Source organism: Protopterus annectens, chromosome 4.part1 (assembly GCF_019279795.1).
Source record: "Protopterus annectens isolate FY-2018-M chromosome 4.part1, PAN1.0, whole genome shotgun sequence".
NCBI classification, from domain to species: Eukaryota; Metazoa; Chordata; order Ceratodontiformes; family Protopteridae; genus Protopterus; species Protopterus annectens.
Window position 1 is genome coordinate 770965185 of NC_056734.1, and position 25329 is coordinate 770990513.

General features: G+C 36.9%; 1 protein-coding gene across 1 annotated transcript in view; it reads left to right on the forward strand.

Annotated features, from left to right (window-relative positions):
- The first annotated feature begins 341 nt into the window (after positions 1-341).
- GPR149 (G protein-coupled receptor 149) overlaps positions 342-25329 on the forward strand; it is a 452500-nt gene continuing 427512 nt past the window's right edge. Inside the window, exons 1-3 of the mRNA XM_044070515.1 lie at positions 342-1953; positions 2848-3040; positions 12343-12806. Of these exons, the coding sequence (XP_043926450.1) occupies positions 1009-1953; positions 2848-3040; positions 12343-12806 (1602 nt within the window). The 5' untranslated portion in view covers positions 342-1008. The remainder of the gene's footprint in view (positions 1954-2847; positions 3041-12342; positions 12807-25329) is intronic.

Sequence of the window (25329 nt, forward strand, 5' to 3'; positions counted from 1 at the left end):
TCTCACAGGACACAACTCTCTAAATAGGAAATGTCTTGTGTAAAGACGGACACGTGGTAACTCTCCTAAAAACAGAATTGATGATAACATGGAAAATCGTGTAGTATAAAATACTCCCTCCAATAAAACAGTGAGGAAATTCAAAATGTTTACTCAAATTCAAAAATGTTGTTTTAATTAATTTTGATAAATGCTTGCTTACAGAAAAACAAAACAAAACAAATACTAAGGTCAGAATCACCAAACAGTTAAACTCAATATACAGCCGTCATAAAAAAAAAAAGTGGATGTCTATGCCTTTAAATTCTAGTGAACCTAATCGCTGTATGTAACACAACACAGGTTCCAGTGAAGGCTTCTAGTCAAGCATACAGAATCTCATAGCAGGCTTTGAGCTGTTCTGTGTTTCATTCATTTTTAACCCTCTGTTGAATTAAAATCAGCTCACATTAAGTTAGATTTCTATGGATGGTTCCCAACTGTAAAATGTTGGATGTGTCAGAAATTTGCTCTCAGCAAGAAATATGTACATTTGCGTGTTTTCTTCTGGGTCTTTATCAGATGCAAAAGCAATAACCCTCTAAGACTGTGAGCTCCCTCTGAACTGCGACAGGAACTTAGGAACTGCAGAGAGCTAAAGCAAAGTATTTCTTTCAGTGGCAGCTGGGTTCTCTCAACTAGTAAATTTCTCTTTCGGTGGGCTTTGCGTTCTTGGCAGTAACCTTCCGTCTTTTTGAGAAGTGCTTTTGGCTGAGTTATAGGAAGAACCTGATGTAGGAAACATTATTAATGGGAGACTTCTTCAAGCAGCAGGCATAGTGAGAGTTTTTTTTTTTTTTTTTTGAAGCCATTGAACCTCAGGGAAATAAAGAAAAAAATATCTCTTTAACAGGACATGGTGAAAAAGCAGAGTTAAGAACACGGAATGATGTACTCCAAACCTGTCAGAAGCTTGTGCTTATATCTGACTGAAAAGAAACAATTGCCAAAGCCTCTTTGAAAAGGAAAATGTCTTTTACTTCTTCTAACAAGACTGGCACATACATGGCCAACAATGATGAAATGAACACGCAGACTGGGCAGAGAAGTGTGAATGTGCTCTTTTTATGTCTCACCTTCTTTATAACACTAGTGACTTTGTTTGGAAGTGTGTATTCTCTAGTTTCACTTCTCCGGATGAGAAACAAGACACCTATTTCCTTGATTGTGGCATCTCTGGCCATGGATGATTTGCTTAGTGTAATATCTGTCTCTGGCTTCATGTATATGCAGTGGGCAAGAGAGCATCATACCACACCACTGTGCGCTATCTCTGCATTGCTTTATATGGTCCAGGGCATTTCAAGTCACCTCAAAGCATCACTTATAGTACTTTACAATTTTTACACCACCAAAAAATATGGACAACTACAAACTACAAATAAGCCACTCAAAATGACTGCAATAATAGTCCCAATCTGGATATTTAGTCTGGCAGTAAGCCTTTTTCCTTTATGTGGCTGGAGTTCATATGTCCCTACTACATGGGGCTGTTTTGTAGACTCATCCAGTTCATATGTTTTGTTTCTCGTTGTTATCTATTCACTTTGTTTTTGTATTCTTGCAGTTTTGTCTGTCCCTCTTACTTACCAGCTCCTATGCTCTGATGAAAATCAGCAATATTTTCATCCGAGTTATCAGAAAATTAAGAGTGACTATTTGTGGGAAGGAAGAACTCTTGCTAGCAATCTATCATATCACTCTCCAGTAGAATCTTCAGACAAAACCTTGGGTCATTCCATAAGTAAAAGCCCAAGCTTGGATGCTGGTTTTAAAACCAGTCAGGATGATGGAGGACAAGGCTGTAGTCCTTTAGATTCACACAGCAGCAGAAACCCTACAGTTGTCTTTGCACAGAAGCGATTCTCTTTAATACTGGCTATGACCAAACTAGTTTTATGGTTGCCAATTATGGTAAGTTATCTGTTTACTGAAATGTGATGTTCTCATTAGTGTTTGCATATATGTGTGTGTGTGTGTGTGTGTGTGTGTGTGTGTGTGTGTGTGTGTGTGTGTGTGTGTTGACTTTGTTTAATACTAACTATGGCCGAATAGGTTTTATGGATGTGAGTTATGATAAGTTATCCGCTTAGTGAAATGTAATATTCTCATGTGTTTCTCTCTGAATATATTATCAGCCTATATACAACAAACACAACATATAAACATTCATATATAAAATACACACAAATGATCCATATATACAATGCATAAATGTACACATATATGTTTGTATGTGAGGGTGTATACATTTATAAGTGTGTGTAATATGTATATACATGTGTATGTAGGTCTGTAAATATATATATACATATATATACATATATATATATATATATATATATATATATATATATATATATATATATATATACACACACACACACACACGTACACACATATTTACATGTACATATAGCTATATCTGTACATGTATAGAGACAAAGATATGTACATATACACACATATATAGAAAGTGAGAGAAAATTGTATTTATGCAACTGACTGGATATTAAGTTAGATAATTATATTTAAGTGATATAAAATGCATTACTTTTTTATTCCTTACAATATATTTTTTAACGCAATACCAGTATTTGCATTCAAAAGTTTCCAGAGGGAATATCTGCCTTTTTGTATGTAATCAAGAGAATGATTTGCTACTGCATGATTCCTCACCATTCTTTAATTATTATACATTGGAGCCATGACTTAGGATCTGATTGTTTATTGCTGGATACAAAATTAGATTATCTATTCATGCCTTGCGTCCAGTGCTGCTGACATATCTAATTTTGTGTTTCCTAGATCCAAATGACTCTGCAGCATGTGACAGGTTTCAAGAGCACTTCTTTTGAAATGTTAAGTTTTCTTCTGACCTTATTGGCTCCTGCGCTGACCCCAGTGTTTGTCTTGTCTGAACACTGGCTTCATCTGCCTTGTGGCTGTATTATTAACTGTAGACAAAATGTGCACACAGTGTCTTCTGAATCAGCTGGAGGTAAGCACTTGTACCACTTGCTAATACAATCTGTTAAACACTCATAGCAAGAATAGAGTTTAGCAGCAGTGTGCCTTTTTATGATTCATGCATGCTTTAAATCTTGCAGACAGACATGGTCTGAGAGTAGTGGGCATGCTGTAAATGAGTATGGGATGAAAAAAAAAACATTCCTGATGCAGAATAGTCAGGCATACTGATTAATTAATTATGAGAAAAATACAGTATGTTTTATTTAGTTGTTTTCTTTGTGAATAGATTTACCACTTATGCATGTTAGCACTCATTTTATATTTGTTTGAATTTTACTGGCACAGAAACTATGGTACATCATGACACTGATTTGAAATGAGAGTACATACACATACACACACACACACACACACACACACACACACACACACACACACACACACACACACACATTTGTATACATACATGCATGCATGCATTTAACACACATTTACACATGCACATGCATACAAAATATGCAGGTAAACACACATAAGTGTATGCACAGAGTTTACACTACTTTTCATAGAACCTCAAGTACCCAAAGTTTCTGTCAGATGAAAGCAGCTGGACAAAATTTCAGCTCATTAAAGAAAAAAATTATAACAAGCATTGTTTTGCAGGGGGCAAGACCCATCTGTGGCTCCCCTATGCCCTCTTACTTTTATATTCCAAATTTGTGGTTGCACAACTGCAAAGAAAAAATAAAACCCAAATTGTTTGAGTCACTGCCAAAGCACAAGCAAAAACCACACTAGCACTTATTTCCTATTAAAATTTAATAAATAGGAAATGCTGAGTTGAAATTCAGCTCACATTTGACCAGTTTGTCAAAACTATACCCGAATATGGCATGCAAATGGAAGGCTGGCATAATGGCTAAAGTGTTTACCTTACAGACACAAGGTAGAGGGTTTGATTCTCACATGGGATAACTGGCTAGGGTTAAAAATGACCCACAAGGGCAGTTAGCCTAGTACTAATCTATAACACTCTCATGCATCTAATTGCCCATATACACACACAAAATCCCACATAGTTTAGAAGTAGGTTTACTATCAAATGCCTGAAAACCAAAAGATTGAATCCCAAAAAGACTGAGATTCAAAATACTGAATGATGGAATGTGTTCTTTCTCCACCATTGTGTGATCTTGGAGTTGGTGTATATATAAAGTTAGCAGGGGGTGTGGAGGTGCAGCCCCCCCCCCACATGAGGGGAGCAGGGGGGCTTGCCTCTTGCATTAAAAATGTATTTATTGTGAATTTTCAGTCTTTTGGTTTTCAGTCATTTGATAGCAAACCTTAGAAGTATGCCACATATTAATAATAATACTGAGTTTCAACATTATTTTATTACAGATGGTGATTTGTTAAAGAGAGAGTCTTTTCATTCACAGAAGGCCTCCAGTGTACATATATGGTTCCCAGAGAGCTGTGCATCTGTTATGCCTTTGAATCCGCCACTCAATAGCAGTTTCATAGTAATGAAAAGAAAGGAAAGGCATATAAACGTTGTGACCGACAAGCAGCCATGCATAACTGTCATACTCATTCTGTGTTTGTACTCAATGAAGTAACCTTTTTCCTCTAAGCATCTAAGAAACATTATTACTTACTAGGACCGTAATAATCTGAATAAAATATCTAAACTAATGCCTTCAATATGTTACCGGTACATCTGTTGTTTAGTGATATAACTATCAACAGTCATATTTTGTCTTTATAGCTTGGGCAACGGGTGAAAATTAGGCATAGATACAAAAAGCATGGCAAGAGCAACATTTGTTATACATAGTTGCATGTTACGAACCCTATGAATCTGCAAGTAGAAAAGGGAAGTTTGTAGTTACACTCCTGGTAAGTGACTGACAAAGAAAATAACAGTTATATTTCCCTAACCACCTGCTTTCACCTTTTTTCACATTTACATTCTCTTCCAAACTAAGTTTGCGAAAAGTTTGTCGTGCATCCATTTAGATCATAAATTAGAGACACTAGCAGTATCTTACAACAAAGCACAAAAATGTACACTTTTTACAAATGTACAGACATTCAGATATACAGGTAATATTTCAGGAAATTATTTATCCATTCATTCATTTAAAATTGCTAACTGTATTAGAACACTGATTCATGGTTACCCATTTCAGGTTCAGCTTGAAAAAATAAAGTGAGCCCACACACGTACACACATGTTCACACACGCACAAAATGATAAACTGGTACACAGTGAATAAAATGCATAGAGTAGCATTTTAGTTATAGAATGTAGCTACTGATAAAAGATAATGGTTCGAACATGGAGTGTTGTTTCTTCCATGGTTGGTAACAAAGTAACTTTTGTGAAAATGCACATATTGAGAATTATGCACGACAAGGATGCAAAACTTAGACAAAGAAGAGGGAAATATAAATTTACTTGATTATAAGAGAGGGATAGAAGGTTATCATTTGTTAAAGATTGTGTAAAATCTAAAACTGTAAACATTATCATTCCTCATGAGAAGCAGAGCCCTCAGCCCTACATAACAAACACTTTTCAGGTTGCTCATTAGAAAAAACAAGAGATAACACTGTTTTTTGTTATTTTTTTCTGTGTGTGTGTGTGTGTGTGTGTGTGTGTGTGTGTGTGTGTGTGTGTGTGTGTGTGTGTGTGTGTATATATATATATATATATATATATATATATATATATATATGTAAAATGTGTGTGTGTGTGTGTGTGTGTGTGTGTGTGTGTGTGTGTGTGTGTGTGCATTTGGTGATTCTAGGCTTTCATTTTTCACCCTTATTATTTATTCTCGTAATGTTTAAACTATATCTTGATGCTTACCTACCTGTTTATTTTTTTTCCATAGCCTAACGTGTTGAAGTAACTGCACCCCCTAAGTCTTTGTCACTATTTATCGTGTCATGATGTGCAGCCATACTGATGGCAACATGTCAAGGAACTACACTGGGAAGTCAACAGTTCTGTTGTATTTATTTACTGTCCCCTTGGCATCCCTTAAAAGTACAGTCTTGAAACTCTTTCTGAATGTTTGTACTCATACCCACATATTCCTTCAGGACTGCCAACCCTCATGTGATGATTAGTCTGCCACTAAAGCATGTTGTACCTCTCAGCATTGCCTTGGGCCATGTCTGTAGTGGGTACACCCCACACTCCCTTCTGGAGATGAGACAGCAGTTTGTTGGCTACCTGATTTTACCACTTCCAATCAGACAGACAGACAGATAAACAAATGCACTCATACATACACACACACACACACACACACACACACACACACACACACACACACACACACATGCCTGTGCTTATTGAATATCATTGTCCTTTACTGCCTTTCCCAATAAGAGAAACCCAGATGTGAACTGAATTAAATGTAATCACTAAAATCGTGTTTTGCATAGATTCTATCTTGAGAGACAGGGCTCCCTTCCTTAAATATAAAAGTAATTTGCTTCAGGATGCCACAGAATGTCACTGGTTTCAAGAACACTTCATATAAAATGTTTTTTTTTTAACCTTGTTGACACCTGCATTATCTCCAGTGTTTGTCTTGTCTGCGCACTAGATTCATCTGGCTTGTGGCTGGATTACTGACTGCAGACAAAGGCAAAGCTTGTACACTGTGTCTTCTGAATCAGCTAGTGGGAAGGAAGCACTTGTACCACCTCTCATAAAGGAACTTATTCAAGAATAAACATCAACAGCAGTAGTGTGTCATTTTGTGATCCATGCAGAAAGGCACATCCTACGAATATCTGACATATTTTAAGGAAGGTATGAATGAAAAAATGCACATAGTGTAAAATAATCAGGCATTCTCATAAAATAAAAATATAAAAGACTTTATTTGTAAACAGATGTTTAATTTATAATTTTATTAGCGTAACTGTGATGCAGTTTTAATTTCACAAGGGACTGCGGCCCCAGGCCAAGCCCCTGGTAATAAACAAGTATGCAGTTATCTATATGCATTGACGACACACATGCTTTAGAACTGCAGTGAATATTCATAATAATTTGTAGATGTTCCATAACCTTTTAATGTAGAGGATTTTACTAAAGACTGGCTTACTTTGGCATGCCTTAAGTCTGCATTTCATCCATATGTTGTATTTCATTATATATAAATCTATGTCTTGGAATAAAATAGGTTTCTCCTTATCTGAGATGGAAACTGACAACTTGTGGCATTATTATAAGAAATGGGAATAAAGCTGTCAAGATTAAATGTAACAAACAACAGAGTCTAATGCTTTTCCCTGCAACCATGGCATTGTTTCATACTTATAAACTCTTATAATTATAGTATGGGGGGAAAGGTTTGCTATGCATCTTAGCTTATGAATTGCCATTCCCAGCGATGAAAGTGCATTGTCATACTTTAATACTGCATTTTGGCATCTGATGAATTAAGGGCCAAAATCAATTTTTGCTGTAGTCTAGCTGCATTTATTTGAACCATTGTTTAATAAAAACTAAACTTCTTATTAAAAACATGGCTCAAATAAATTGAGTGTTTCCCCTTGGTGACGTCGTATTAAGCAGAAGTCCATAGTCTTTAAAGGATATATAATTAAAATGCACAGCATGCATCCATTAAAGTCAATGGACACATCTCAAAATTTAAAAATTACCATTAATCCTCAGTGACATTAGATATGGAAAAATAATGTTATGAAGGATATTTTTACTCATAAAGGAGACTGCAAATTTTTATTGATAGGATGAAAATCCTTATCAGCACTTTATACACTAAATACTGTCATGGAACAGGTAAGTCACTTAAGTGTGACAATACACTTTAATACCTTATAGGATATAAGATGTCTTCAATATCTGTTATTGCTTGAATACATATATATCTATATCTATATATACATATATATATATATATATATATATATATATATATATGTGTGTGTGTGTGTGTGTACACACACACACACACACACACACACACACACACACACACACACACACATGACCGAGCTTTTCAAAATTCAAAGTTTTTGAATGGAGATTGCAGTACAGTGCGGATCAGGAAATTGACCCTTTTCCTCAGTGTAGTGTGATCTCATAATTGATATATTTAATTTGCAGAGGATGTGGTGGTGCAACTCCCTACATGGGGGGTGCAAGGGGGCTTGCCTCCCCTTGCAAAAACACAAAAAGGGAGATTTTGGTGTGTGTGTGTGTGTGTGTGTGTGTGTGTGTGTGTGTGTGTGTGTGTGTGTGCGTGTGTTTGTGTTTTTTTTTTTCTTTTTTGATGTTACAGTTTTTGGAAATGCAATCATATGGTCTTGACTATATAAATTTTGAATTTTTGAAAACTCTGACATAGACCCATGTACACACACATACATACACGCACACACACGTGCACTCACACACACACACACACACACACACACACACATATATATATATATATATATATATATATATATATATATATATAACTGCGGTGGTGGTGCTGCGGTAGTGTTGTCGCCTCATAGCAAGATATTGCCCCGTTCAATTCTCAGTTAGAGCATCTTCTGTGTGGAGGCATACATGAATGGGGCGTGCCTTTGTTGAAGGTTGCGCATCAGGGTTGGTAACCCAGTACGTAAAAATCCACTACCAATCATTAGCAGACCGGAGTTCCACTGTGGCGACCCCTAACCGGGAAAAGCTGAAAGACACAAACAAACAGATAGCTATAGATATTAAAAAAAAAAAAAAAAGGTAAAAAGGTCACACACAGAAGCCATTCAGTAATTCAGTAAAAACTGAAAGAAAGACCCTTACAAGCTAGAGTCTTCACTGTATAATACTTTAACTCTCCTGTAGTGGAAGTCTTTGAGATATATGCTAATGATCCTTCAATGATGTACTGGTATTTTAGTTACATGTCTATCTCTCTCTCTCTCTCTCTCTCTCTCTCACACACACACACACACACACACACACACACACACACACACACACACACACACACACACACACACACGCGCACACACACACAAGCACACACTCACTCACTTATGTGCTCCAAGTGACTGGGTATGCAATGAGGATACCCAACAACGTGGGTGTGCAAACAGCATATTTGTGATGGGCCTTCCCTTTCTTTCACAAGGAATGTAAGCAACAAGACTGCCATGCTCCCTACAAGTAATGTACTACAGACAGTTCCTCTGGAGTCCCCCATGGAAATTGTGCATTCAGATGTGACCTCTCAGGTGTGCATGTGTGATTACATTCTCCTTGTAGGAGACTCAGTGGGAACTGCCCCTTCATCCTCTGACCAATCTGGCTGGCTGCAGATTTGAGATTATTAACTGAAAGTTAGTCACTTTGGTTGTAGTTGCAACTTTATATCCTCGGACGGTGACCCAGGCAGCCTGTTAAGAACACTGTAGTCGCACTATCACAAACCAAGAGAACACCATTTTTTTATCATTTTATATTCTGTGTATTCTAACTTAGCTAATTTTGTTTCACTTTACCAGCTTATTTCTGTATTTATTTATTTATTTATTTATTGCATTTGTTTACCGGGATAAGTCCACTGGGAATAAAACAGCCCATTTTCAGAGGCCTGGGGAGAAAAGTTCCAACGAGATACAGAAAAAATATAAACATTAATTAGTACAGAATCAGAAACAGTGTTACAGATAGTAAATATAGTAACATATACAGAATATATACATAAAAGCAGGAATCTAGTTTGTTTGATTACAGTAATATATACAGAAAATATACATTAAAGCAGAATTCAATTAATTCAATCAGAGTGGTATAAACAGAGATCACTATTATTATACCAGAATCAACAAGTGAAGCTAAAAATAAATATGGAGAAAATATCATCAGTCACTAGTAGCAAAAGACATAGGAGTTTAGTAATCATATAAGGAGAGTGAAGAGGTTAGGTTATAGAGCAGGAACATAGCCAGGAAGAGTTGAGATGATTTTTCAGCATTTGTTTGAATGTGGTGGTGCTGCCTGTGTTTCTTATAGAAGGCAGAAATGAGTTCCATAGTTTGTGGACGGTGAAGGCATAGAGGAGTTGACCAGCAGCCAAAACAGTACATTGATTTCTGATCCTACTCATTGCTTCCTCTTGTATATGACAACTATTCAAGTCTTCCCATCAGTTTTTATCCCTATTAAGCCTCTTAACTAGGATCTTTTATCAGCTTACCTTCTCTGACAAGGGATACATTCATATAGATATCAGAGGACTTCCCTGACAGTCATTAATATTAAGTTATTTAACTTTATCATCTGTAAGTTTTCAAACTGGCCCCTTACTGGGTTCCTGAAGTGACATCAGTGTGTGTGTGTGTGTGTGTGTGTGTGTGTGTGTGTGTGTGTGTGTGTGTGTGTGTGTGTGTGTGTGTGTGTGTGTGTGTGTGTGTGTGTGTGTGTGTGTGTGTGTGTGTACTTATTCCCATGTGGGCCCAGAGGACTGCCAACAGTGGCATGAGGATTTTTTTTTTTTAAAGTCACATTGTAAAAGGTCTGGAAGGAAATTTGTGTATGTTTACCAATGAAACAAAGTGATAAAATGATCTGAAACATATAAACTTATAGAAAATATCAAAAGAGTCTTGGCAAGACTGTAGGAATGCTCTTACAGACAGTAGCTTAGACCTGATGCAAATAATCCCAGAAGCTACACAGAAATAGAGAAAAATAATAGTGACAACATCTGAACAAAGGGTGGTAGAGTAGCCTTAGATTACCTAATGTAAGAAGCAATAAAAGACCAGTTCAAAGATACCTAGACGAAAACTAAAATACCTCAAGGGACATCAGCATTAGAACACAAGAAGTTATTATGTCCTATATGGTCAGCTGGTAAGACCTTTCTGAAGTACTATATGCACTATTAGAGGCCTCAGTAGTCAATAGATAGACTGGACAGAGGTAGTTCATATGTGGTTGACAAATCTATTTTGATATATTATACTAGAAGTCCTGCAAGTAGAAATTTCAAAAGGTTAATATATGCAATCTGAAAGACATCAGAAGAAGATATGGCAAAAATAGTTTTGAACACCTGAAGGTGAAACTGGTACCACATTTTAGAATAAAAAGTAATGTGAGGAAGGGATCATGGTTTAAAGTTATAAGATGGACAAACTGGGGTAATATGAGGAGGAATTATTTGACAAAAAGGGTGGCAAATGACTGAAACAACTATGTGAAAGAGACAGTAGATCAAAAGTGTAATTGAGTTTATGAATGGGTGGGAAAAATGCAAGATAACTCATATAATGACAAGAAAAACTAAAATGTTGTTGGTTTAATAAGTTTCACAGTTTACCTCATAGGGAAGTATGAACACTAGTATAAACAAGTTATACTTGTCTACCATCAAATTATATCCTTCTGTGTTACTCCTTTATCAGTAAGACAGCAATATGTTATACATGTCACTTCACTTTCATATATTTTACTTTAACATTTCTGTTAATTAACATAAAAATCTTTTTTAGAAATCCAACACTATTTATATATATATATATATATATATATATATATATATATATATATATATATATATTCTGATCCGTACATATGTGGACAATATGCTGTATCTTCTTTGATGCTGTAATATTCTATTACAGTCAAAACTGCAAATAATAAGCCTCATGGAGTAATGAAGCCAGATCAGATAGTTATCTATTTCTGACATTTAATAAACATTTCCCTATGTAAACAAACAAAACAGTTTCCTAAGTAGACACATTCTCCAGTATCTTATCACAGCCATGTAAAAAAGTATATATAATATGAAGAGCTCTTATCCATTAATTTCCCACTTTAGCCCATATGAGCTTTTTTTTTTTTAAGAGGAGAATTTTTAAGACTCATACTGTTAGGTGAAAAACATAAGTTGTCATTTTCATATATATATATATATATATATATATATATATATATATATATATATAGTGTTGCATTTCTAAAAAAAGATTTTTATGTTAGTTTGCTGCCTTGTAATATATTGCAAAGTTATTAGCACACAGGTCAGCCAAAGCTTTCAACTCAGGTTAATATTCTATCTCAGTTACATTGTTTTCATAACATATTGTACATAAGAAACTATGATGGTTCTGAGATTAGCATACTTTCAGTACCTTATGTATTGAAAATCTTTGATTTGACTACTAAGTGACAAACTCCTGATTCTATTTTATTTGTACTATACAGTTTTAAAAGACCGAACTGTGTTGTCAAGCCACAACTCAAATAATGTTTTTTTTTTCATTATTCAGCTAAAAGAAAGGGGTTTGAATTCAACCTTTCATTCCAGCAAGGATACATTTACAAAATATCACAGGCTAATCACTGCACTACTCAAGAGTCCACATCCTGCCATAATCTGATTAATTCGGAATCTGTAAACCTAAGAGCACCTCCGGTGGAAAGCAATAAAACTGCAAACAGTTCCAAGTTAGATTTCAGCACCACAAATACCCGGGACAGCTCTCTGAAGCATAACAAAAGCATTAAAAAAAATTGCAAGGAGATCAACCATGACACCACAACAGAGAAAGGCACTGGATGTACGCATTCTGAAAGGAAAAGTAAAACAGTGGGTAAGGAAGAGGCAAAATTCTTGGACAAAGCGACCCTTTTTAATAGCCTGGAAAGGAGGCTTTCCCATGAAGAGAACCGCAAACCAGAACTTTCAGACTGGGAATGGTGTAGAAGCAAATCTGAACGAACACCCCGACAGGTAATGTGTAACAGCAAGCTAAGCATTTAGCTAACATGTTTTAAGACAGATGGCTGCCTTTTGTTGCACCTAATGTTTTGTTGAAAATATCATAACACCTTAACTTGAGACCAATTATATTTGGTGCTTCATAAGACGTGTTTATGCATCTTATGTTTACAAGACATACTTTAAAACTATTGGTGTATGGTGAGTGGCAGAATATACCTTTGTTCATTCTCCAGCAACCACTTTTTCATTTCTTGGGTTGTATTAAAGTCAGAGCTTATAACAGCAAGGAACATATGTAAATTAACTCAATAACTATAGTCTGTCAAAATATCTAAATTAATAATTGTTATACACTGATGAATATTATGCAACTAGTAATCACCTGCCAGAGATTAAAGGTGAACAAGCAAAAACACCTTTATATTTTAATCTCATACAATATTATCACAGTATCTAATCACAGTGTGTGTGTGTGTGTGTGTGTGTGTGTGTGTGTGTGTGTGTGTGTGTGTGTGTGTGTATATATATATATATATATATATATATATATATATATATATATATATATATATATATATATATATATATATATATATATATATATATATATATAGCTATAGCTATGTATGTATGTATGTATGTATGTATATATATATATATATATATATATATATATATATATATATATATATATATATATATATATATATATATGTATATATATATATATGGATCTACTTCAGTAGATCGACTTACCGCAAGGCTGAAGACCATAATGCTGAGACAGAAATACCGGAATTGCACAACAACGAAAACTCACATGATCAATAGTCAAAACCTCGATAATGCAGTGAATGCAACTGAAACACTTAAGTATGGAATGTAAGTGTTTACACCTTTAAGAGACTGTAAAATATACACAAAAAAAAAACAAAAGCAGCATGGCTGAGACAACATACAGTGCTCCAGGTACAATAGAAACAACACATGCAACAACTAAGCAAGTACTCTACAAATTACCATAAATACAATCACTGTACAGTTTTTGCAGGGGGGGTCAAGCCCCACCTGCAACCCACACCCCCTGAAATTTATATAGACCAACTCCAAGTTTGCACTTCAGTGGGGACAAGGGTGTTATTTTTTAAATAGCGTACTTACCTGTTTCAGTTGTATTCACTACATTATCATGGTTCTGACTGTTGTTTGTGTGAGTTTTCGTTGTTGTGCAGTTCTGGTATTTCCATCTTAGCATTATGGTCTTCAGCCTTTTGGTAAGTCAATCTACTGAAGTACATGTTACTAGGATAACAGACCAGAACTACCCTATATATTAGGGACTAGGGTAGTTTTCTCAACAGATGGTTAACAAGTGTGTTGTTTTTTTTCCGTCTTTCTTTCTTCTGGTTTATGTGGGAAATGGATAGAGGGCACTTTAAATTGTTTAGTGCACAGTGATACTTGTCCTTTAAAAGCTTTTGAAGTTGGATTGCTTCCTGTATGCACTGAAGACGCCGGGGGTGAAACCCGTCTGCTATCCTAGTTGTCAGCCAGTAGTTACTATTGTATCTAGCCTTTATGGAATATTTTATTGCCAGCTTTTGCAAATGGAAGAGTTTGACTTTATGTGGAACTATGGACAACAAATAAATAAATTTGTTTATGGACAGCAAATAGATAATCCATTTAGGAATGCTTTGAAGTGCTGGAGTTTTTGATGTGTGTCAATTTGGGTCCATGCACTTCAGTTTTGGTTTGTGCACCTTATTTTATGTGTTGGCATTTTATATAAATATATATATATATATTTTTTATATATATATATATATATATATATATATATATACATATATTATATATATATATATATATATATATATATATATATATATATATATATATATATATATATATATATATATATATATATATATATATATATATATATATATATATGTGTGTGTGTGTGTGTGTGTAGTAAATCTAGAGCCAGCTGGAGGAACAGATTTATAAAAACACATGGGTTTATTTAGCCAAAGCAGCAGAAAAAATGTCAAAAAATAGCATAACCAACTTGCTTTATACAGTATTTACACACAGAGAACACTAAATGTGTTGTTTGATTTTACTGTCCAAGTCAAACAGTTCAATCAACAGTCTGTCTACCCACAAACTTCTCTTCTGGTAAACACAAGACTAGTCCCTGCCAGGCCTTCCCTTTGGTTTCAGCAACCACCAAAGGCCTTCAGCTGAGTTTATCTCACTCCACAACCACAATTAGCCATAAATCAGTTGACAGCCACTGATTTGATAATTTACCTCCTGGTTTTATCTGAATATTCTACCTCTTTTGTTTATATAAAATACAGAATAGACAGTTTGCATCTCATTATCTGTCTAATACAAATAACTGTCTAATTTGCTAAGAGAACTTTTACAAGTGTTAAGTCCCTTTACCCATTTTTAAAGGCACATTCTACATTTTTGCATACACTGTTAAAGGTATATTTTCCTTTTTTCATAGGTTCATAGATAAGTACTAAGCTAGCTGCCCTTGTGGGACATTTTTAACTTAGCCTTTTTCTCTTTTTTTCTCCTCAAAATAACCTATCCCACTTGGTTATAGATTGGCTTTACTCATCCCGTTGTTGATAATTATATAAATTACCCCTAATGAGAATGAGAATAACTGGAATCATACCGTACATAAATTGAGGAGACCCATGCATGGGATAAATTATTTAGGAGCCATCTCTGTCCATTAGTAGTATGGGGAGGGGGGGGCAGCCCTGAGGTACATTTTCTGTTTTCCATCTGTACATCTAAGATATAAGATCATACATAAGATGTTTCGTTTATCCCATCCTGCACAAAACTACTAGTTTTGAATGTGCAGTAGTGGGTTTTGGATCTTTGAAAACTCATCAGCATTTCTGTTAGCCAAACCAGAACTATGGAATGCCGGCATTACAGTTTTATGTTAGAATTTTGCTGGTTGTTTACCCTTTGTAATGGGGCATGATTAGTTACAAGGTATTAAGTCCCTACCTAACAAAAAAATTATTTTAAGGAGTACAAGGCCCACTTTACTTCCAAGTTATCTTTTTTTCCTGTGGCTGAAGACCTTTTTATAGCACACAGGGTCCTCCTCACCTATCACAGGTGCAGACGTGTATTGGGTAAAGTCTTTAGTTAAATAAGGAGATCCTAACACTGGCTCTGTGCAGTATACATTTTAGTTCATCAAATGTTCTACATGCTTCAAGGGGCCATTGTACTTTGATATGAGATCCTTCTGTTATGAGATCTATCAAAGGACTGGAAGTTGTTGCAAAATTAGTTACTAATTTTCTGTACTGCCCAGCTAGTCAAAGAAAAGCCTTCTTGCATCTTTTAATGGAGTGTATAGGCCTGTTTTTAGGGTGTTCACTTTTCTAGTTGTAGCCTTACCACCCCTCTTCGTATTAGATACCAAATACTTAGCGTCCACCATGTCCAGTTTATTTTTTTTTAGCACTGACAGTCAGGAGTCCCTGCATTATAGACTATATCACAGCATGCACTTTTGGTAAGTGAGATTCACAGTCTTCTGAATTGATGGCCATATCACCCAGGTATGGAGCAGCATATCAGGAATCAGGCTTCAATATTTCACCCTTTAGCCTCCGAAAAGTGGGGGTCCCGTGTAAGGCATATAGTAACATTGTGTTCTAAACTAGGCCTTTCAGGGTTTACACATTTTTTTTTCTTTAGCAGGGAGAGATAGCTAGTGCCAATGGCTGAGTAGGTAAGACACTCACACCACTTTGATTGACAAAAGATCAGCAGGCTGTGGGTTCTGTTCTCGCATTAGGCACTTGGGGTCATTTTGTTTGGCAATTAGCACAGAGGATTAAGGCAATGAGCTGTAAATAAGCTGCTTCCTGTAATTCAGTGTTTGAATCTCTCAAACTCAGTTTGCCTGCTGTGTCACTGAGAAAGTTATTTAATGAGACAATGTTCTGTGGCGGACTAGAGCCATCAATGGTCTCCTAGGCTGCAGGCCTAGTAATGACTTATGACCCTTATAGAGTGGTATCTCCTAATACCTCTTTGCCATATCTAGAATCATCAGTAATCTGGTCTTTCCTAGCTTTTCTACAAATTCTTCAGTTCTGGGTATGGAATAGTTATCAAGCTGTGAAATTCTGTTCAGCTTCCTAAAAATCATTACAAAATCTGATACTGCCATCTTGTTTAGGAACTAGCACCGCTGGCGTGCCCCATTCACCCTGTCAGTCTCCAATCACTCCTAGTTTGACCATCTTTTGAACTTCTCTTACTAACTCTTTCTGTGACTTTGGTAATCTGTAAGGTATTTCTCTAACCTTCCTTCCAGGAGTTGCCTTTATGTTACATGTTATGTGTGAACTCCTCTCAGGCATGTTTGAGAACATTTCTATATTCTTAATAAAACTTGTCCTTATTTCTTGCTTTTTTAACTTCTAACAAATATTCCTGTAACAGGACTACATATAGAAATCTAATCTCTTCTCTATAAAGTTCTGCTGCAAACTGTCCGTCACCACAATTATATGTTACAGTCAGTTTGCTAACATAGTCATTGCAAAGTGGCATGATCTGTTACTAAATTGAAGTGCCTGCCTAACTAATTGTATTTTAAGGCACAATTCTTATGTAGGCATTCTCTTTCTGCCAAACATACTTCAGATGTGCCTGCATAGGGGGTAAACTATTTAGCAAAATCAGAAGTCACTAAGATAGGCTATGAATGTATAATTCTTTTTATAGGTTCATAGGTGAGTACTAGGCTAATGGCCCTGGAGCCATTACAAGCCTAGCCCATAGAAGTGCCCTAGCATCATGCCGACCGACGTTAGTTCCCAGTGCCTCTATCAAGTAGAGCCACTGGAGTGATTCCCGGGGTGAACTTTCTATTACCCATCCACTCATCAAGATTTCTCATGTAGAGGGACAGTGAGGTGCTCTGCTTGACATGTATGGGAATTCTATTCCAGAGCATGGGCAGTCTGACTTGGAGTCTACTACGTTTACACTGTGTATTCTATCTGTGAGCCAGTTTGTAACCCACCTAGTGATATAGGGGTTGATGCCTAGTTTGATGAGTTTATCAATAATTTCCGAGTGAGGAATGGTATCAAAGGCCTTGGCCAAATCAAGGTAGGCTGTATGCACTGCCTTACCTTCATCCACAGCCCTGGTGACTGACTCAAAGAAGTCAATCTGGTAGAGCAGGCATGAGTTCCCTTTCACAAGGCCAAATTGCGTGGGGTCTAGAGTTTGGTGATTTCCTATATCTTTGTTAATCAGGTCCATGATGATGTGCTCCATAGCTTTACATATCAGACTCGTCAGGCTAATGGAGTGATAATTCCCAGGGTCTGTAGTTGCTCCCCCTTTATGGAGAGAGATTACTGTAGCAGTGTGCCATTCAGTAGGGACAAAGCCTGAGGTGAGGCTGTGACTGAACAGGGCACACAGACGTGGTGCCAGTTTGCTTTGTAGTTTATGTAGAACACAGCCAGGGATATTATCAGATCCCATGGAAGCTGTATTCTTGACCTTGGACAATGCAGCTTTAACCTGTGCTACAGTAATGCTGGGTGCCTGGCATTCTTCTGGTATTGTGATTGGTCCTTTAGGATGGAGAGAGGAGTAAAGTTGGCACTGAATCTGTCAGCCAGTATGTTGGCAATATCTGTTGGCTCAGTATAGGAGGTACCATTGTGCAGTAACTCAGAACAAATCTGGGTATTGCCATGGAGGTTCTTGATGTAACTGCAGAAGGCTTTGGGAATGTTTTTAGTGGCTGCTGCAATTCTGCCTTCATAGCTGGCTTTAGAGGATTTGATGAGGGATCTCAACATTTTGTTGAGGCTAATAAGGGACTTTTTCCAGTCTTGGGACTTCACCTTTTTCTGCAACAGTTTCTTCCTTCTGTTGTAGAGTTTATTAATGGCAGGGGACCACCAGATTTGGTTCCTTTTTTGGAGGAGAGCGTCTTGGTTCTGTTGGGTTTGGCAAGTTCCATGTATTTATGTACATGTTCGTACAGTGCATTGGTGTATAATTCGGCAGTCATGCAGCTACTTTCCGTTGGCATGGATGCCATGAAGTTAGCCACCTCTGTTTTTAGGAGCCCAAAGTCAGCTTTGGGGAAGTTTTTCAAGGTGGTTACCTTTGCGGGGGGGTGTGGGTGAGATGTGGATTTCCATGGTGATTGGTTTATGGTTGGATCTGACCAGGGAGGGATTGACTACTGGTGTAGAGCAATGGTCACCCATGTTAGTAATAAACAGGTCAAGGATGTTGCTTCCTCTAGTGAGGGTCAGAATGAGCTGGTCCAGGGCATTGGAACTGATGAATTCCAGGAAGCGTTGGGCCAGTGTATTGGTGCTTGAGTAGTTTTCCCAGTTGATGGAGAGGTAGTTGAAGTCTCCTAGTATGAGTGTGTTGGGTTGGACCTTGATAGATTCCAGGGTGCTTAGGAACATGGAGTGAGAGTCTAGGGACATGGTTGGGGACCTATAGCAGGTTATGACCTGGATCGCCATTTTACCCAATGTTAGTTGTACCTGAAGTATCTCAGATGTGTTATGCTGGGCTACTAGTCTGGAGGTGTGCATATCCTTTATGAATATGGAGACACCACTGCCTTTGGAGCTACAGTCCATGTTTTGGGGCCAAAAGGTATGGAATGAGTTATAGCCTGGTAGTGCAGGGATGCTTTCTGCCGCTTTAAACCAGGTCTCCATTACAGCACAAATGTCGATGTTCTCCATTTTGAGGAGTGCTTCGTGAGATTGCATCTTGAGATTTAGTCTTCTAGCCCTGAGCATGACCCTCAGATTGCATTTATTTATAGCTGTTACGGTGGTAATTTGGTCTTTGGAACACTACCTAAAAAGGCACTATAGGGGTGGCAAGAGCCTTAGCCAGTACACGGAAGCCCAGGGTGACAGATGCAGGCCATCTCTGGCAAAGCATTGAGGTCTGTCAGTCATGTCATCCCAAGCAGCTTAGCCAATTGTTGAAGTCAGTCATTTTATGTTTGTACTGCGGTATCATTCTGGGTGACTGTAGGATACTGCTCAGAGCTAGGGTCATACCTGCCTGGACCACGTAATCCGAGAGCTCCACCATGTCTCTTTTCATATAGTCCAGGGAGGTGCATCTCAGGTCATTCACGCCCACATGGACAATGACAGAATCATACTTGTACTTGTTATGGCGTGACCTGAGTGCATGTGTTGCGTGTCAGACTCTAGCACCTGATAAACAGCTGACTGTTACCTTCTGCTTAGTTAATTTAAATGGTCAACGTCAACCTCCTTCAAGAGACCATCGCATCTTGACATAAATTTACCTTTATGAGTGCACTATCAAAGGATAAGCAATAGTTGCAAAGCTGGGCTAAAACTTTGCATAGTACCCAACTAGACAAACAAAGCCTTCATTTGTCCCTTAGTCAAGATTGCAGGTCAGTTTTTATGGCCTCTGTTTTTTATACATGTGGTCTTACCACACTTCCTCCTATAAAATATCCAAAAATCTGGCTTTCACCATGACCAGCTTCCTTTTCGTAGCACTCACAGTCAAGCCTGTGTTAAAGATTCTAAACAGCCTGCACTTTTGGAAAGTGAGGGTCCAAGTCCTCTGAATGAATGACCATGTCATCCACGTATGAAACTGCATATCATTAGTGCAGCTTCAGTATTTGATGCATCAACCACTAAAAGATAGCTTTGGCTTCATGTAGGCCAAATCGTAACACAGGGAATTGATACAGATTGCCAAGTCTTACAAAAGCTGTTTTCTGTTTAGCAGATGGGGGAAACTGTTATCTATGAGTGTCCTTTCATCAAGTCCAGTGTTGTCAAGTATCCAGTCTGTCCTACCTTCTCTATCAACTCATCAGTTCAGAGCATGGGATTGCTATTCAACTTTAAAATATTATTCAGTTTCGTGAAGTCATTACAGTATCTTGATACATCAGGAATTAGCACTATTGGACTGCTGTAATCACTGTTTGAATCCTGTGTCCAGCCTAGTCTGAGAATTTTTTAACTTCTCCCCTTCTTGAATGTTTTTGTGACTCTGTAAGGTTTCACTTTAACTTTCAATCCATGTTATATTCTATCAGTTTAATTCTCCCACGCATTTCTGAAAATATTTCTTTATTTCGAAAAAAGGAATTATTTCACTTTCTGCTTCTTTACTTTTATCAAGCATTCTTTTAGCTGTGCTTGTGGTAAACAAACTCTATAGTTTCCCATAAATGCACTTCAGCTTGCAGGTTCTCTACAGAACTTTTTACTTCTTTCCATGGCTTCATTACATTAATATGACAGATTTGTTCCACTTTTCTCTTTCCTGGCTGTCTAACCTTATACTTCTCTGCATTTATTTTTTCTGTCTCCTCAAATAGCTACTTCCATTTGGTCAGAAATGTATTTTCAATGTGAGGGGGGGCACTTGCACCGGCACCTGTTTACCTGTTAAATTCTCAAAGTTTGGCATTCCTATTAAAGATAATTTGCACTTCCTAGACCCTCTGCACATGTCCTTTCTATAGGCATTTCCAGTATTTATCTCTTATGCAAACTAACAGAGATCAACGCAGTTTTAAATGGTCTTTTTTCTTCTCCTCAGGTTTACTTGGCAATGTCAGCCAGCTATCTTAGATTCCCAGTCATATAAAACTTGAAATTAAGTAAACTCAGATGAAGTTTTTGGCACTTCTCTGATGGCAAACAGTACTTAAGGGTAACAATAGGGCCTAATTGTTACAATCCACATCAATAATTTTTCTTAATATGGATTTCAGTGTTTTATTAAACCCCCTCTATCAGACCCGCGGTGGTGGTGCTGCGGTAGCGTTGTCGCCTCACAGTAAGACACTGTCTGGTTCAATTCTCAGCTAGACCGTCTTCTGCGTGGAGACATGCGTGAATGGGCGTACCTTCATTGAAGGTTGTGCGTCAGGCCTGGCAAGCCAGTACGTAAAAATCAACTGCCAATCATTAGCGGACCAGAGTTCCGCTGTGGCGATCCCTAACCGGGAAAAGCCGAAAGACACAAACAAACATTAAACCCCCTCTATCAATCTATAGATCTGCATATGGTAAACTGATGTCTTAAACTGTTTCACTTTAAAGCACTGACAAAACTAACAGTGCTTTTGATAGAAAGGGAGTGCCTTTGTTGGAAGTATCCCTTTAGCATTAACCATGCTTAAAGATCACATGTAACCACCCGCACTCACCTGAAACACATTGCAATGGACCCCACCTTGCTAGAGTCTGGTTTCCTCATTATAGTTTTCTGATTTTTGAAAAAAAAATAGTTCCATAAGATTTTACTCTCTTTTAAAAAGAGAGCCATTTACCATGGCCTCGTAGAATGCTCTGCAGACCCACTTCACCATGCCTTGTATTATGATGACATGAGGTTGGGGTTTCCTGCTGCTCTATTTGGGTGGTACCCAAAATGAAAAAAGATATTAATAAAAAAAAATATGATATCAGCAAACAGTCACTTAGAAATGTGAAACATTTAATGAATACACAAAGCTGTTTTCATTAAGTATTATCCAAGTGGCAAGCGGCCGTTCATCACTTGTAGATCATCATGGGTGACTGTAGTACTGTAAGGAAAGAGCAATACAATGGGGTAATAAAATGAGATACCATTTTCCCCTGATAAATTACTATCTGCTTAACACAGGAAATGGATATGTCAATGTACACTTGTGCCAACAGCATAAACATAACATGACAATCAACATTTTCATGGGCAGAAGCATTCCCACATTGACAGAACCATGATTTTGTAACCCTGTTTTCACATAAAATCATGGTTTTATGTAAAAATAGCATTAAACTAGCCACTGGCTATGAATGGACATTGCTAAAAAGCAAAACAACTGAATGCAGTAGCTGAATACAGCTTTGCCAAGGCACACATGATTTTTAATGGCACTGTTTCTACATTTATTTTTTGGTAGCATAGTTTGATATGATTAATATGTACTGATGCCCATTGCTAGATTTTATTAGTGCCCCATGATGTCCATAACAATAAATTGAAAAGCTTTCTCTATAATTGACATTGGGAGCAAGGAACTTTATATCCAGGATGGGTACAGTTTTCTGGCAATGTGAACAAGATCCCTAACTAGAAAATGATGGCTATTACTCTTCCTTTAATGTTGCCTATTATCTGGTGACCTCCCAGTAAGGGCTGCTGCTTCATTACTAGTGTACTATAATGCTTTGGTACTAGTTACTGATGTAGAATCTTTTCTCTTTCTTTGCTTACTCTGTATAACAGCTCCTGTTTTAGCTCAAAATAAAGGTAAGAAGTAATGGGAACTATCTTCACTTACATTCTTGGTTATATTCTGTCTTGTCCTATGTAGAGTATCATATTCCTATTTTCATTTTTAAACATTATGTGACTTACCTGTAATGCCACTAACTCAGGATTTCTTGAAAGCATGGACACAGCAGCCTCTTCTACGTCCTCCCTCACAAAGCAAAGTTTGAAACAAAAATTATCTTCTACTCTGTTGTCAATACACTCAGTACAAGCATCATGAGTACTCTTCTTTTAGGTTGCTCTCCCTCATCCTTAATATAGCTGGATATCACTCTCTCACTTTCTTTTCTTTCTCTATGTTGCCCTACCCACCCACACACACACACACACACACACACACACACGCACACACACACTGTAAACAGCATTTCAAAATGAAATTTATCTTCAGTTTTACTTCTTTGTTGCCTCACAGATGCCTCTTGTGAACTGTTTGTCTTTAGTTAAAATGTTACGTATAATTAGCAAACTAGGCTCAGAACTCAGAATTTTCCTACTCTTTTCTCATTTAGTACTTTTATTCTCAGGGTCCATATTTAGGTGCCCTATTTCTTCTATGTTTGTTTCACTTTCTGTGGTAATTCTTTTTTTCTGTGTATGTACTGATGTCTGTCTTTTATTGCTTTTTACTTCAGATTTTGTGTGGAAATTCTTTTTTCTCGTCCACTTCTATCTTGTATTGAATTTTGCTTCGGAGGTTGCTATTAATTCACCTTCAGTTCCCATATTGACATATTTTATTGCTTTAGATTTGTGCTATTCTGTCATTAGAGTATGCTGATGATAACAGATAGGGTCCTGTTTTATAACCTTTATGCCAACTCCCTTCTCCTGATCTTGATTCTGGATAACTGAGCGACACTGCCTTGCTGCCTCCAACCACCATACTTATAGTCAGTAACTGTGTCAAGTATTTCAGCCTACAACACTGTATCTATGCCCCCCCCCCCTTAAAGCACTATGGAAAATGTGAACATTTTTTTTCCTAATATTACATCATGAGTCAAATAAGAATTACAGCCACAGGATATAACAATTTTCCTAAAACTGTCTGAATTTCTACATATCTAAAGGGTACTCTTTTCTGTCATCATTAATGCATATTATCTCTGCTTTTTGTTAATACTAATCATATGCTTATATACCCTGGGGACATTGACGTGAGTAACCGTGCTTCCAGAATCTAGCAAGGTTGAACCTGCCTTTCTTCTAGAAAATACAATATTCTTCCCTATGAAGGTTGTAACAGAATGACATTGTGTTGATTCAGATATCCTAGACATACAGCTCAACCTCGTAGTGCAAGAAATTTGGACAAAGCCTAAAATAATTGGAGGGGCAAAGGTCCAAAAATAGGGATATATTTTAAATATTGCTCTAATAAACTTAGAAAATTGCTAGAATAACAGGGTTTGTGTTAGTATGCATTTTCTGAATGATGAAAGTCTGAAATTCAAATGTATGCCATTATTTAGTGACTTTATTCTCCAGTAATTAGCCAAAAAAATCACATATTTTAAGAGTGGAGCAAAAATATGAATATTATATTTAAAATGAATGTAAAATCTGGACATTATGGGAACATCTGGACAGTTGAGAGTTATGATCCTAGACTGTTTTATCATACTCCATAGGAACAATTTGCATTTAAAGCATGCATTTCAGTTTTTTTCACATTTCTACCAGTAGCATTCTCTTTAGAGACAGAAATGCAGAACATGACTGTGACTTTTTTGTCCCCATCTTTAACAAAGTAGCAGTATTACTTGCTTGCTTTGTACATTTCTTCCTACATTTTTACACTTAAAAACTGGCAGTTCAGTTTTAAACATTTTGTCATCATTTATTATATCTAAATATCTAAAGTTACCAGCTTACCAGGTATGTGGATTAGGATCCAATCCCCATTGTCATGTTTTACCAGGCAAAGCTCTTTTCAATTTGCCTATTACTAAGATTTCTAGCATTTTCAATGTACTTATCCTGCCACGTTCAAGTCAAAGCTTTAAAACATGCTTTAAGTCATGCATCTTTGCACTTTCTATTGTATGCACATTAAACTTCCAGTTATGCAATTTTATCACTTGCACTTCATGAATTATATTAGCCCTGACAAAAAGTTTTTTCTTGC